This window comes from Ictalurus punctatus, chromosome 2, assembly GCF_001660625.3.
Source record: "Ictalurus punctatus breed USDA103 chromosome 2, Coco_2.0, whole genome shotgun sequence".
Taxonomy (NCBI): Eukaryota; Metazoa; Chordata; class Actinopteri; order Siluriformes; family Ictaluridae; genus Ictalurus; species Ictalurus punctatus.
Window position 1 is genome coordinate 33,814,647 of NC_030417.2, and position 15,000 is coordinate 33,829,646.

At 39.5% G+C, this 15,000-nt stretch overlaps 1 protein-coding gene across 1 annotated transcript in view; it reads left to right on the top strand.

The window, feature by feature from the left end:
* The window catches only part of aclya (ATP citrate lyase a), a 27,434-nt gene that overhangs the window by 11,778 nt on the left and 656 nt on the right, over positions 1-15,000 (top strand). Inside the window, exons 7-28 of the mRNA XM_017457211.3 lie at positions 922-1,052; positions 3,479-3,597; positions 4,986-5,122; positions 5,631-5,692; positions 6,946-7,063; positions 7,330-7,484; positions 8,466-8,559; positions 9,497-9,638; positions 9,819-9,987; positions 10,178-10,282; positions 10,399-10,595; positions 11,030-11,111; positions 11,320-11,430; positions 11,589-11,716; positions 11,806-11,899; positions 12,083-12,237; positions 12,359-12,509; positions 12,590-12,733; positions 13,550-13,663; positions 13,778-13,860; positions 13,964-14,040; positions 14,810-15,000. The exon at positions 14,810-15,000 is cut by the window's right edge and continues 656 nt beyond it. Of these exons, the coding sequence (XP_017312700.1) occupies positions 922-1,052; positions 3,479-3,597; positions 4,986-5,122; positions 5,631-5,692; positions 6,946-7,063; positions 7,330-7,484; positions 8,466-8,559; positions 9,497-9,638; positions 9,819-9,987; positions 10,178-10,282; positions 10,399-10,595; positions 11,030-11,111; positions 11,320-11,430; positions 11,589-11,716; positions 11,806-11,899; positions 12,083-12,237; positions 12,359-12,509; positions 12,590-12,733; positions 13,550-13,663; positions 13,778-13,860; positions 13,964-14,040; positions 14,810-14,904 (2,663 nt within the window). The 3' untranslated portion in view covers positions 14,905-15,000. The remainder of the gene's footprint in view (positions 1-921; positions 1,053-3,478; positions 3,598-4,985; positions 5,123-5,630; positions 5,693-6,945; positions 7,064-7,329; positions 7,485-8,465; positions 8,560-9,496; positions 9,639-9,818; positions 9,988-10,177; positions 10,283-10,398; positions 10,596-11,029; positions 11,112-11,319; positions 11,431-11,588; positions 11,717-11,805; positions 11,900-12,082; positions 12,238-12,358; positions 12,510-12,589; positions 12,734-13,549; positions 13,664-13,777; positions 13,861-13,963; positions 14,041-14,809) is intronic.

Here is a 15,000-nt window from a genome sequence, read left to right on the forward strand (position 1 = left end):
GAGCTGAGATATAGCTGTAACTACAACATTAAATATAACCATGAATGGCAGAAAAGTAAGACATGTTGTTCTTTTAATGAACAGAAAAAAAAATGTCCTCTCAAATTTGGCAAATTCCTGTGGTATAAGAAGAATAAAACACTTCTGGACATATTGTTATTAGGACATCTTGCCATGCAAGAGGGTAATGGGTGTGCTAAAACAGTATGTCCACTTAGTCCCTTATCAGAGTAGATCACTATCCTTTTAGTTAATTAGTAAATTATATTACCTCCATGAATAAACTTTAGTGATCAACTTGATATGAAGCAACATATTTGAATCACTGGTAAACAAATCTACATCATAATATTGCACATTTATTATATTACTTAATCAGACATCTGACCTCATTAAAACATTCAGTATATCACTGCTGGATCAAAGCAAATGAGGAAAAACTGCGAGTGTTTCCTAGTCCTGTGCCAGGTTTTTTAATTACATTAGGATGGCTAAGAGAGATTCGTTACTGAATAATTTACACAAGGATGGTGTGTGTGTGTGTGTGTGTGTGTGTGTGTGTGTGTGTGTGTGTGTGTGTGATGGTAATTATCCATTGGTTTGTGTCCCGTAGCAGCTGCTTCTGTATCTTCTTCGATACTTCTGATGTTTCTTACCAAGTAAACACATAACTAAACGAAATAAACCTGTGAAACTTCATGAGTTAACTGTTTGCGATAGCAGTTCTATAGAAATTGTTTGCACGGTCTGTTGTTGTGTTTTTGTTTTTTTTTTTTTGTTTTTTTTTAAACTGTCTTTTAATGTGGAGCTTTTTTGATTTGAACCTTACAGATTCACTACATTTCATAGTTAAATGTAGACCTGCGTAAAGAAAAACCTTCTGCATTACTAAAATATATATACTTTCTCTCTCGCTCTCAGTGGTGACTAAGAATGGAGTGTATGTATTGGACATGGCTGCTAAGATCGATGCTACAGCTGAATACCTCTGCAAGGCGAAATGGGGCGATGTGGAGTTTCCTCCTCCATTTGGCAGAGAGGCGTATCCCGAGGTAAGATTATGGACGGAGGATAATTCTGATTAAAACGCACACAATTTCTTAAAATCGATGCTATTTTGTAATTTGCATTTGAAAAATCAATGTCTCTTTTTTATCACCTTGCTTTTGTGTTCTGTGATTTGTTAATTGACTCATTGTTAATCATGTCATTTATTCATGACCATTATTGCTTGATGCCTTTCGTGGTACATTAATCATTTAGAAATGTTTTCAAAGTGATTATTTGCTCCTTGTGTTTTAGTACAGGAGTATTCAACTGAAATTTGCAAAGGTCCAGTTACACAAACTTCCTTGTTTGCAAAAACGTCCGGATAAGTAACTAACATGACTCAATTGAGACAACAGCACCTAACTTGCAGTGTTTAACCATTAACACTTTAGACTCATGGACTCTGAACAGATGAGATACATATTGGGAACTTCAAGTAGGGAGCATAAAAGCATACTTCACTATCCAATTATCTTTAAACAGTGATTGCATCGTCAACCTTTTTTTTTTTTTTTTAAAAAATTTTTTAAATAAGCAATATTGTCACTTCCTTAATCAGACCACAGAGGGGTAAACGGAAAAAAAAAAGAAATGCTTGAAAGGGGCGCACGGTGTTTTAGTGGTTAGCACGTTCACCTCACACCTCCAGGGTCGGGGGTTCGATTCACACCGTGGCCCTGTGTGTGCGGAGTTTGCATGTTCTCCCTGTACTGCGGGGGTTTCCTCCGGGTACTCCGGTTTCCTCCCCCAGTCCAAAGACATGCATGGTAGGCTGATTGGCATGTCCAAAGTGTCTGTAGTGTATGAATGGGTGTGTGAATGTGTATGTGATTGTGTGCCCTGCGATGGACTGGCACCCTGTTCAGGGTGTACCTCGCCTTGTGCCCGATGATCCCTGGGATAGGCTCCAGGTTCCCCTGGAGAAGGGGAAAAGATAAGCGGTAGAAGATGGATGGATGGATGGATGGATGGAAATGCTTGAAACCTCTCCTGTTTTGCAATGAACTTCCTTCAAAGAAATGATCTACATAAATGCATGTGATTGGCCAAAGGCACAACACCAGTTCTGCGATAGAAGCGCAATGGAGTTGCTGAGCTACGGCATGTGTTTTTCATATATTGATTGGCTCTGCTACAATTTTTTTTTTTTTGGCTCAGTTCGAGAGATGCTGAAATTATTTGCTGGGTCTGCATCCGGACTGTGATGACCCCTGTGTTTTTAGTGCATACCAGCAGCGAACACCTAGGTAGATTATTTTGATCTATTTGCATATAGAGGAATTTGGTACTATGTATAAATACATGTTTAGATTTGAGATTTTGGGTGAGCGATTCACACGTGGTTATACATCTACCCTACATGCAAATTTATTTATATATTTATAGATGTTTGGCTACAAACAAATATTTGTAAAAAGGCCTATAATTTATTAGTACTAAGCTCTTAGCATTCTTTTCTTCTGATGTGCCTAAACAGAGCTTGTGACTCAAAGGCTATACCTTTCTATCATGCTTGTTAAACATTTTCAATTCCTCTTGTATAGAAATGTGATTTTAACATTTAATTAGAAGCCTTGCTTCATGAATAATTCACATTGTCACCCGTGCATGATTGTGCATGAGGAACACGTGGGGCATGTGTGGTTGTATTATTGTAGGCAGAAGGAGACTGAGCTGTCATTCAGTCTGCTAATAAACACAGTGATGCATACACCCTTTTAGCCTTCTCGAGGATCGGAGAGTGTTTTATTGCAGTCCACAGACTCTCTCTCACACACACAAACAGAGACAGAAAATAGAGGCCAATAAAACTATATATTCAGTAAGCAGTGACAAGTGACGGAATTAATAAGGCTGTCAGTTTACATCCAAATGTTGGACATCCAAACACACACACAGACAGACTGATGGTAAATGAAGTTCTGCTTGTGTATCAGACAGAGGCCTTTAATTTTCTGTGCAGCCAGGTGGGACAGGACGGTAGGCGCGCAGAAGTCTTTGATTAACAGCTGAGGCATTGCTGAGAGAGCTCAGCTAATCATGTGGCGTGTCATATTATTCCCACTGTTGGACTCAGTAATTTGCATTAAGTTCTAATAACTCAGAATATGATCAGATCAGTTGATCAAGCAAACTCAAACTGTCCTCTCACACCGACAGATAAACAGAATATTCATATGGATCTTATGCTTGTATATGGGGCAGTGGTAGCTTAGTGGTTAAGATGTTGGACTAGCGATCGGAAGGTCGGGATCCTAGCGTAACTAAGCTGTCACCGCTGGACCATTGAGCAAGACCCTTAACCCTCAACTGCTCAGATGTATAAATGAGATAAATGTAAGTCACTCTGGATAAAGGTGTCTGCCAAATGCCGTAAATGTAAATATCAGTAGTACCAACATTACTATTTATGCTCCTTTTCCATTAGGAAGCATATATTGCAGATTTGGATGCTAAAAGTGGTGCAAGTCTGAAACTCACTCTGCTCAACCCTCGTGGACGCATCTGGACCATGGTGGCAGGCGGTGGAGCCTCGGTTGTGTATAGGTACAGTACTGATTAAGCATTCCTTAGTCTGCATATTAACCAGCATTAGAACTGATGTAATGGATGAAACGATAAACAAGATAATTTATTGCAATTTTTCGAGTTAGGAACAAAATTTGCTTTATGGGGGCACGGTGACTTAGTGGTTAGCACTGTTGCCTCACACCTCCAGGGTTGTGGGTTCGGATCCCGTCTCCGCCCTTTATGTGTGGCGTTTGCATGTTTTCCCCATACGTTGGGGAATCAAACAATCAAACAAACTTCTGTACACATCAGTTTCCTCCCCCAGTCCAAAGACATGTGTTGTAGGCTAATTGGCATTTCCAAATTGCCAGTAGTTTGTGAATGTGTGTGATTGTGCCCTGCGATGCATTGGCATCCCATCCAGGGTTTCCCCAGTCTTGCGCCCTGAGTTCCCTGACATAGGCTCCAGGCTCCCGTGAGCGACCCTGTTTAGGATAAGCGGTACGGAAAATAGATGGATAGATGGAATTTGCTTTATGTGCCTTATCATTTAAAGGAGGGTTTTTTTGGTTTTTAAAAAAAATAAAAATAGACTTTTTGTGTATTTTGGTGGGGGTTTTTTTCAGTTTGGTGGTCTCTCTTTAAAATCTCTATTAAACACCATGATCATGATCACTGACATTACCCACATCATGCTATATGAATAGCATCAACAGCCTATTAAATGCATTTGATCAATCTAAAGAGAATAAGTATAGTAGTATGCTACTTGGGAAGATACACCCGGCTCTCGACTGAGTGTGCTAGCAATATTAAAATGAATCAATGTGCTTAAAGATTTTTTTTGCTGAAAATGAGGCAAATAAATCCCTTCAAGTATCCCCCAAATGTAAAACTCTATATAGCCACTGGGTAGATTGACTAAAAAACTGTGTTGATTTGTCATGCTGGAAGCTTCTGGACCGGTGGAGTGTGAGAAGTGTCTCTGAAATATATAGAGAGCCATGTTTTAACTGCTGGTGTCCATTAGAGCTGAACTGCATTAACCAGCTGTGTCTGAGAAACGACTGTCTGGAGGAATAAAGTTCGCCCTTAGTGGTGAAGCTTTCTCATCTCTCTCCATCTGTCAAAAGACAAAATGTGAGAGTGTGGGAGCACTAATTAGTGTGCGTGTGTGTGTGTGCGTGTGTGTGTGTGTGTGTGTGTGTGTGTGTCTGTCTCACTGAGGAATCATTTCTCTATACATGTAAACAAATAACACGCGCCTTGATGTTTGTGCTTAAAGGACTCGCTCAATTATGTGGAAAGTAAACTGTCATGAAAATGACCCCATGTGTATTTGTGTTTTCATGTTGGATTAATGTTGTTTTTCCTGTTCTTATGCATCTTATGTTAAAATGATTGTTTACTTCCTTTCTTCATAGCGATACAATCTGTGACCTGGGTGGAGTTAATGAGCTGGCCAATTATGGAGAGTATTCAGGCGCTCCAAGCGAGCAGCAGACCTATGACTATGCTAAGACTATCCTGTCCCTAATGACTCGCGAGAAACATCCTGATGGTACGTCATAACATTTCAGTAATATCAAACTCCCTGCAACTGTACATTAGCAGGAAATCCAAACTACAATATTTGTATGGGGGGCATTCTGGGAAAACCCATTACATGGTGAAATCTGTATGTATAATTCTTAAAACCGTCCTGAGCTCAAGTTTACATTTATTTCAACCACAAATTAAGTTCCAGCATTGTAAAATCTGCTTACCTCCAAGAGTGAAAAAGGAGAAGACTGCATTTAATGATCTGCATCTGACTCCACTGAGAGACGCAACAGAACACTGATTTCCTAAAAGCAAACTCTGTTTATTAATTTCATCTGAATTTAATATGTAATAAATAAGATTACAAAATGAAAACTATGTTGATCTACATTTTAGCCTTTATTCATAGACTGCAGCCTACTATTTTTAAAAGCCTCGCCCATTCAATCAAACAAACATCCTTAGATCATTAGAAGTCATTATATTTTCATTATAAATGATTATGTGATCTGTGTTCTTTCGTGTAGGGAAGGTGCTGATCATTGGAGGAAGCATCGCAAACTTCACTAATGTAGCTGCAACGTTTAAGGTTTGGAGAACTGTTTGATGGCACATACATGTCATGTCGGAGAGTTCAGTAGGAAGGGAAAGATAAATTACAGTTATTTAACATACTCTCTGTTCTCAGCTGAGAATTTTGGTCCCCTACACCTGTGAATTTGCAGACGTTTGCTGCCACTTGGCAAGAATTCTTTAGGTATCTGCTCCTAGCTGTAGTAGGACTAGGAGTCTCCATACATCTCCATGCAGCTTACATTGGAATGCCGTTAGCAGAAGATTGTAATCCTGCACGCTGATTAAACAGGATATTATAATCTCCGATACAAGTATAAAGGCACTTTATATTCACATATGCCACAGTCTCATGCAATTAGTTGTTTGGAAATTAATGAGTGAGCAATTTTATCACTGTACGTTCCTTAATCATCTAACATTAGATGCTGCCTAATAAATAAACATTATCCTATGACGGGGTGGGCAATCTTATCCGGAAAGAGCTGGTGTGGGTGCAGGTTTTCATTCCAACCAAGCACCAGATTCCACCTGTTTAATCAGTTGATCTAGGCTTTCAATAGATTCAGGTGTGGCCTCTGCTTGGTTGGAATGAAAACCTGCACCCACACCGGCCCTTTCCGGATAAGATTGTCCTATGACCTTGCACGATGCAATTGCCTGTGTTTGTAGACAAAGCAACCTTTAATTGCTGTCTGGATGTGAAAGTTTTACCACGGAGGAGGTATGTAACAAACAAAAAAAAAACCTAAATGTTATTACAAATGTCACCCAGTGAAATTCATTTCATCCAGACTTTGGACATGTTCATGTAGGCCACCATAATGAATGTCATTACACTTCTTATATGACAGTGAGTTCTAGAATTCTTCACTTCTAGGTCTTGTAGAGGATCTCTGTCCACTCCTCAATATAGCTTCTTTATATTTTTTAGCTTTGGGCATTTTAAATCTGTCAAACACTGATTTTATGTCCCTTATTTGTTTCTGTTTATTTGGATGCATGTCTGGGTTCATTATGATCTCTCTTAAAAATTTTTTTTTTTTTTTAAAAAGACCCATCTATGGCCGAGTCTTAACCTCTTGGCAGAAGCAACCAAGTTTGGTCCCAAACATTCTGGTATCATAGCAAAATATACGATGTCATAAATTTTCACCACACATATGCCATATTTACTACCATGTGACATTAAATCTCCTTTAGCCAAAAAAAAACAAAAAACTTGAAACGGTATTTAATTCTGTGTGTAAATGTGTTTTGTGTGTTTAGGGTATTGTCAGAGCAATCAAAGACTATCAGGAGCCTCTGAAAGAACATGAAGTCAGCATTTTTGTACGACGTGGCGGTCCAAACTATCAGGAGGGTCTGAGAGTGATGGGAGAAGTTGGTATGTTTGTGTGTATGAGTTAGTAAAAACAAGAGGTAGAGACATAAGTAGTATATTTCACCGAGCAGGCTTTTAGAGGTTGGATTGTTATGCCAAAGGTCGAGACAGTAGGAAGAAAGATATAAAATATATTTTATTACTAGCTATTTTTAGGTAGTAAATACCAATATAAGATTTTAGATAACTGAGAAAAACTGCTTTGTAACACACATACACCTCAAGAGTGGGCTGTTTTGATTTCTGTGTATGTATGTGTGTGTTTGTAGGTAAGACCACAGGCATCCCCATTCATGTCTTCGGCACTGAGACCCATATGACGGCCATCGTTGGTATGGCACTGGGCCATCGACCAATCGCCTCTCAGCCACGTGTTGCTGCACACACTGCCAACTTCCTGCTAAACACCAGCGGCAGCTCTTTGGTGTGTGTGTGTGTGTGTGTGTGTGTGTGTGTGTGTGTGTGTGTGTGTGTGTGTGTGTGTGTGTGTGTGTGTGTGTGTGTGTGTGTGTGTGTGTGTATACACTACATTTTAATATTTTTTAAATTCTTGTTATAAGTTTGCTTGTTTTTTTTTTCTTTTGACATAAGAGCAGGAGTGAATGCAAAGCTGGCATACTTTTTTCCCCAGTCATGAAGTCCTGTCTGTCCTGCCTGCCCCATCTATCAGACTCATCTGTGTCTTCGTAAACCATGTTTTTAGTGTTTCAGTCTGCCCTCTGGAAGAAGGGCCTTTTTTATTTAAAATGGTGCTTTCAGTAGCCTGGAGCATGCTATTAGATATGAGCTGTGTCAAGGCTTTTACTAAAGTGCATACGCAGTATTGCTTTTCATTTCCTCTTTTTCGGGTTTCTGAGGCCGCTCTGCACTGCACATGTGTGTTTTTAAATCCGTGTCCTCCAAAATCTGCCATTCTTATGTTGACAAAATCATACTCTTGCTGCAAAAGCCAATTATACACTTATATATATTTTAAAGAATTGAGCATGCCATTTAAGAACACCAAGGACAAAACTGTGAGCTAATATCTATAACTGCTATATTTATATATTATGCATGGGCATTATGATATGAATATCATGATGAATTTTTACTTTAATTATTATTATTAATATTTACTTTAACAACTCACCATAACAATTAGATAATTGGTTGTTAAAATGTGGTTTTGACTATTTCCTTTTCTATTTTGTTTTCTTTGTTAAATGGTCTATTTTTGTATATAAGAAAAATACAATTGAAACTTTTTTTCTCCCCCATTTATTTGCAGCACTACTTTTTTAGGCTTGCATTTTGTTAGAGAACCAAATATTGTGATTGATATCCTGTGTTGAAATGTCTTATGTATCATGAAACTATATTTTTGTCACATCAGTGATCACAAATATCTTCCCCCCCCCCCCAGACTCCCAACTCTAGTAGAACTGCATCTTTCTCTGAAGTCAAGAGTGGAGCAGAGGCTTCGCCTGCTAAAAAAACTAAACCAGGGGATCCACCAGGTCTCTTTCTCTCTCGCACACACACATACGTGTACATTTGCAAGCATGAACAGACACACATCTGGGTTTGTGCTCCCCCTGCAGACCACCAGGTGTCTCTTTAGTTTCTCTACATGCTTTTTCCAGAAACACTAGAACTAACTTTCTGAAGTAATTTCATTCGTGTCTACTAAGAAGTTTTATTTAGGAAAAAAGTTTATTAATAAAGGCTGCTTTAATTAAATGTACTTAAATAGTATCAGCTTGGCAGTGGTGCAAACCTTGTTTGCTTGGTCCTCCATACTCCAGTCTTTCCCCCAAAGTCCTTGCTGTTAGTCTGTCCTTGGAACACAGACATCTGCCAGGAGACATAAATAACCTTACAGGATCATGGGCATAATCAGGGACATAGTTACACAGTTCATTACACAATTCAAGACATAATTACTAAATAGAGTGCCATTTTTACACCAAACCTACCTGCTTTACAGGCTTACAGTGTTCATGTCTAATACTATTAAATTATATTGTCTAAAAAATATAGACATCTCTAAAAATCTATATACTGTCATTGTTGTATGTTTATTGCAGAACCTCTTTATTTAAAAATGCATTTAAAGAATACCAATATACAGCACCAATGCTATTTTTACTGTGTTGCATTTTGGGAACATTACTGTCCTCTTCTCTTTTACTTTCACACAGTAATAAAAGTAATAAATGTTCGGTTTGCACTATGCATCTGCACTATGCACCTGACAACTCTACAAAAATCCTGGTTCTAGAGATTCTCAAGTACATTTTGTAAAACAGAAATAACAGAACGACATGCCAGATACATTTGCCAGTTTTAAAATAAATAGTTTTCTTTTAAATGCCTTTCACCTACGAGTGATATGTTCTTCTCTGTCTGTTTTATTTTATTTTATTTTTTTTAAAAAATTTTTAATCTCTGTAGTGAAAGCCACCACTCTGTTCAGCAAGCACACGAAGGCCGTCGTGTGGGGCATGCAGACCCGCGCCGTGCAGGGCATGCTGGACTTCGACTATGTGTGCTCTCGTGAGCAACCCTCCGTAGCAGCCATGATCTACCCCTTCACGTAAGTGTCCTTTTCTCTGAACTATGCAGAAGTTGGGTATTTTCTTGTAGCGAACATTACTGTACTGGCTAGACCCTCATACCTTCTGCCAATCACATTCATGCACAACAAACTTATTCAACGGTGAGCTGTTTGTTATTATAGAATGTAATATGGTGTACATAATTGTTTTTCATACAGTGGAGACCACAAACAGAAGTTTTATTGGGGTCATAAGGAAATATTATTGCCCGTCTACAAAAACATGTCAGATGCCATGAAGAAACACCCAGAAGTGGATGTTCTGATTAGCTTTGCCTCTCTTCGTTCTGCCTTCGACAGCACTATGGAAACCTTGCAATACCCACAGGTGTGCAAACCAGGTGTCCAAATAGAAAGAACACTCTCCAATATAAAAGTTTATTAAGGCTTGTAGTATTAATGCCGTATTATGCTAGACCTCCTGAACGCTAGATTCTGGTATACTAACATCTCTAGTTCTTGTTTGGTTTGAACAAGAATCTGAATGCCATAGTGTGAGCTTTTCATGTGTCTTTCAGATTCACACTATTGCTATTATAGCTGAGGGAATCCCTGAAGCTCTGACTCGTAAGATCATCAAGAAAGCAGATGAGCAAGGTGTCACCGTCATCGGGCCGGCAACGGTGCGCCACCAACACTGATATTTGTGTATATCATATACTGTTTGACTGTATATCTATTAAAAATCATCATTAAGGCTATTTAAGATGATGTTTTCATTAACGTGTGTGTGTTTTAGGTTGGAGGAATAAAGCCTGGCTGTTTTAAGATCGGTAACACAGGTGGAATGCTCGACAACATCCTGGCATCGAAGTTGTACAGACCAGGCAGCGTGGCCTACGTCTCCCGCTCTGGGGGAATGTCCAATGAGCTCAACAACATCATCTCCCGTACCACTGATGGAGTTTATGAGGGTGTAGCCATTGGAGGAGATAGGTGTGTGTGTGTGTGTCTGTGTATGTCTATATCCGTGGTCACCAACCACCTTGAGCTCTACCCTATTGCAGGTTTCATTTCCAACCAAAATGTTTTAGTTGATCAAGAACTTCTTAAGGCAGTGATTAGATGGTCAGGTGGCACGATTATGGCTGGAGATAAAGTCTTCAGGAAGGTAAATCTCCAGGAACAGGGTTGGTGAACACTGACCTATTCAGATGGGTGACCGAGTAAAGGAAAACCCATGGTGGAGGAATGAACACTGGTCTTCCAAAAGATATTCCCTCATTTGGGGATCTCCCATGGTTGTTCAGTTGGGTTGAGAGCATTTTAACAAAATGTAATAGTGGGTGTTCAAGAACATGACTGTATAAAATGTGTGTCTATTTAAAGGTGTGTACAGTTTGATTATGCTATTGGTGTTTATGCTGCAGGTACCCAGGTTCAGTATTCACAGATCATGTGTTGCGGTATCAGGATACACCCGATGTGAAGATGATTGTTGTGCTCGGAGAGGTGAGAGAACGTCACATTCATGACCCTCAGCTCTGCTGTTTATTTGTATCACTTTTTGTCTCCAACCAAAAGCATTATAACTATAACCGCATTTATTGATTCATTTCTACACTGTTCTTTCTCTCTTTTTCTCTCTCTCTCTCTCTCTCTCTCTCTCTCTCTCTCTCTCTCTCTCTCTCTCTCTCTCTCTCTCTCTCTCTCTCTGTAGATTGGAGGTACAGAGGAATACAAGATCTGTCAGGGCATTAAAGAGGGAAGGATCACTAAGCCTGTGGTTTGCTGGTGCATCGGCACTTGTGCTACCATGTTTTCCTCTGAGGTGTGTATGACCAGCAGATTGACAGTACTGGCTTATCTTATTTCTAATCATTTTGATTCATTTAGTGAACTAAATTAGATAAAAAAAATTCTCCTGATTATGAAAGAAATGCGTGACATGACGTAACAAGTTTGGTTTTGGCCCATTTATGGATACAGGTGCAGTTCGGCCATGCCGGGGCGTGTGCAAACCAGGCCTCTGAGACGGCATTGGCCAAGAACAAGGCCCTCCAAGAGGCTGGAGCCTTTGTCCCCAAGAGCTTTGATGAGCTTGGAGAAGTCATAAAGTATGACTAAACATAAATCTACTGGATTTAAACTGGATCTTAGCTGATTAATTAGATGCAAAGGAATGATGGATCTTTTTGTTTTCTAGATCAGTGTATGATGACTTGGTGAACTGTGGTGTGATTGTGCCAGCTAAAGAAGTTCCCCCTCCCACAGTGCCAATGGACTATTCTTGGGCAAGAGTGAGTATGCTGGTGTCCAGAATGTAAGCTCAGAATTGTGAAGTTGTTTTTAGCTTAGTTTTAAGAATCTAAAAAGGACATATCTTTTAGATTCTGTTCTTGTATGCTAGCTATAGGCCATATGGTTTTTGTTCACATGTCTACATACACATCCTAGACCTATTTCTGTCTGTCTCTCTGCAGGAGCTTGGTCTGATCCGTAAGCCTGCGTCCTTCATGACCAGTATCTGTGATGAAAGAGGACAGGAGCTTATCTATGCCGGGATGCCTATCACAGAGGTCTTCAAGTCAGAGATAGGTCTGGGAGGGACCTTGGGCCTTCTCTGGTTCCAGAGAAGGTATGAATGACCAGATTAAAATTTATTTTTGGTTCACGTTTGTGTTTTAGCGTAAACATTGCTTACCTTATTTTCTCATCTATATAACAGTTAAAGTGAAGAAATGTGTGGTGTATGATAGGTTACCCCGATACGCATGCCAGTTCATAGAGATGTGTTTGATGGTGACGGCGGATCACGGTCCTGCAGTTTCTGGAGCTCATAACACCATCGTGTGTGCTCGTGCAGGGAAAGATCTCATCTCCAGCCTCACATCTGGCCTTCTTACCATCGTAAGACCAGTTACTTTAATGGTATTACTTCAGTTCTTACGCAGCTACATTTGCTACATTTGTATCGTGTCTGTGTTTAGGGTGACCGGTTTGGTGGGGCTCTGGATGCTGCCGCTAAGCAGTTCAGCAAGGCTTTTGACAGCGGCATGCTGCCCATGGAGTTTGTCAACAAGATGAAGAAAGATGGCAAATTGATCATGGGCATTGGACACAGAGTCAAATCTGTGAGTAAACACAGCATAGGAAACCTAGGAGTTACCCAGTTACACCTGCTTTTGTAGCAGTGATGTCTACTGTCATGGTCTCTGGATTTCTTTATCGTCTTCCTTTTAAGTGAGCGCTCACTGTTGTTATTTTCTGAGCCCAGATCGTTGCAGTTTTACTTTAATCCATTCCTCTTCAGTAAGCACTTTATCCTGGTCGGTGTTTCTGTGGATGTGGAGCCTATACTGGGAACGCTGGACAGGAAGCAGGAATATATCTAATATTTCTTATTATGAGATTCTTATAAATCAAATAAGATAATTCAGCCTGTTTTTGTTTTTCAGTCATTTTAAGCTTTAAATGTTATTTCATTGGCGAAACATTTTAATAAATGTCTAGAAATAACTTCAATAGTTTATTATTAATCTTATAATAGGAAATACTACATAAACTTGCTTATTCTCACGACACTGAACTGACTGACTAAAATGTAATTTTTTGGGTAATCATTTTTCATGTTTATTACAATCCCATGATGAACACATGTTGGTTTCAGTAGATTCATTTCCAGTCAATATTTAATTTGTGTAACCTTTATAGATGGTTAAACCAGCTTTACAGAAATCCAGATGTAGATTTATATTTAGAGCCCTAATAAAAAAAAAAATAGAAAAGGAAAAAAGCAAGAGACAATGGCAAAGAAACCTACCTGAGACAGCGTGAGGAAGAAACCCTGATAGGAACAAGGCTCAAAAGGGAACCCAGTGTCTTTTAGGTGACACAGAATAGAAGGGTCATAATTCATGGTTATATCTTGTACTGTTTTTGTCTTTCAGATCAATAATCCTGACATGAGGGTGCAGATCCTGAAGGACTTTGTGAAGCAGCACTTTCCTTCTAGCCAACTACTCGACTATGCACTGGATGTGGAAAAGATCACCACCTCCAAGGTACAGTGCCAGCATTTGTGAATGTACTTACCCATCAGAATCCTTTTTAAGACTCCTGATTGTGTAAATCATTCTATTAAGTGATAAAATCTCTGTACCTCTGTCTCCCCCCAGAAACCCAACCTTATTCTGAACGTAGACGGCTTTATTGGTGTGGCCTTCGTGGATCTGCTCAGAACGTGTGGAGGCTTTACACGGTCAGCATAAGAGCTGCACACATTTACGCAGAGCTCAGATGGCAGCGATCCTTCCTTCATGATGCTACACTCTCTTTCTCACTTTGTTTCTTCATCGTTACAGGGACGAAGCAGATGAATTTGTGGAGATCGGAGCACTGAATGGGATCTTCGTCTTAGGACGCAGCATGGGATTTATTGGTCAGTGTTGTATATTTAATGTGTTTTATCGGTAATATGGTCAACTCCGGAATTATTGGCACTCTTCATGAAACTGAGCAGAAATTAATAATGCACAAACATTGTGGGACACTGTGTAGTTTTATTCTATCGCAATATTTCTGAAAAAATAAATATTTTCTTTAGTAGTGCCGTTTTTTCTGCACAACCCTGGCACCAACCAGAATTTATATAGACTTGACTGGAGAATAACAGCACTGAGCTTCTTCCAGTAATAAGTCTGGAGAAAGGGATCTTGGAAACACCTCAATGGTGTTTGTATGATCTCATATTTATACCCCAGGGGAAACAGGAACTGGTTATAGACAACACCACATTTCCTGGATACTGGTAGTAATAATGTCTTTTTGTTTGTTTTTGCCAATCATTTTGCCAGACATGTATTCAAGAAAACAGAAACAATTGAAAATAAAAGTGAGATTTTGTTGCAGTAGTTTTCCCGTTTGTTTTAAGCCTAAAATTTTGAATCGGTAGTTAGTTATTTTTAATTAATTATCAATAATTGATTATTTTATATGGATATTTTTGCTTGTTATAATGAAGGGTGAATGTATAGTATTGTATGTGTGTGCTGGGGTTGTGTGTTAAAATGCATGTGAATTAGGTTTGAACTATTAGCTGATGACTTTTGCGTTTATATTACTTCTTGGTAATCTGTGTATCTCATAAGCTCAGTGGTAACTGCACAGTGCTAACGCTGTCTCTCCTTCTCTCCCTTCACTGCCCTCAGGCCACTATCTGGACCAGAAGCGGCTGAAACAGGGTCTGTACCGTCACCCATGGGACGACATCTCTTATGTCCTGCCTGAACACATGTCCATGTAACCGTGGAAACCATACCATCAGCCTATCATCACCACTTCGATTAGCTTTGATCTCTGGGTCGGGGGGGTCATGTGTCTTTTCGTCTTAAACAGCTTA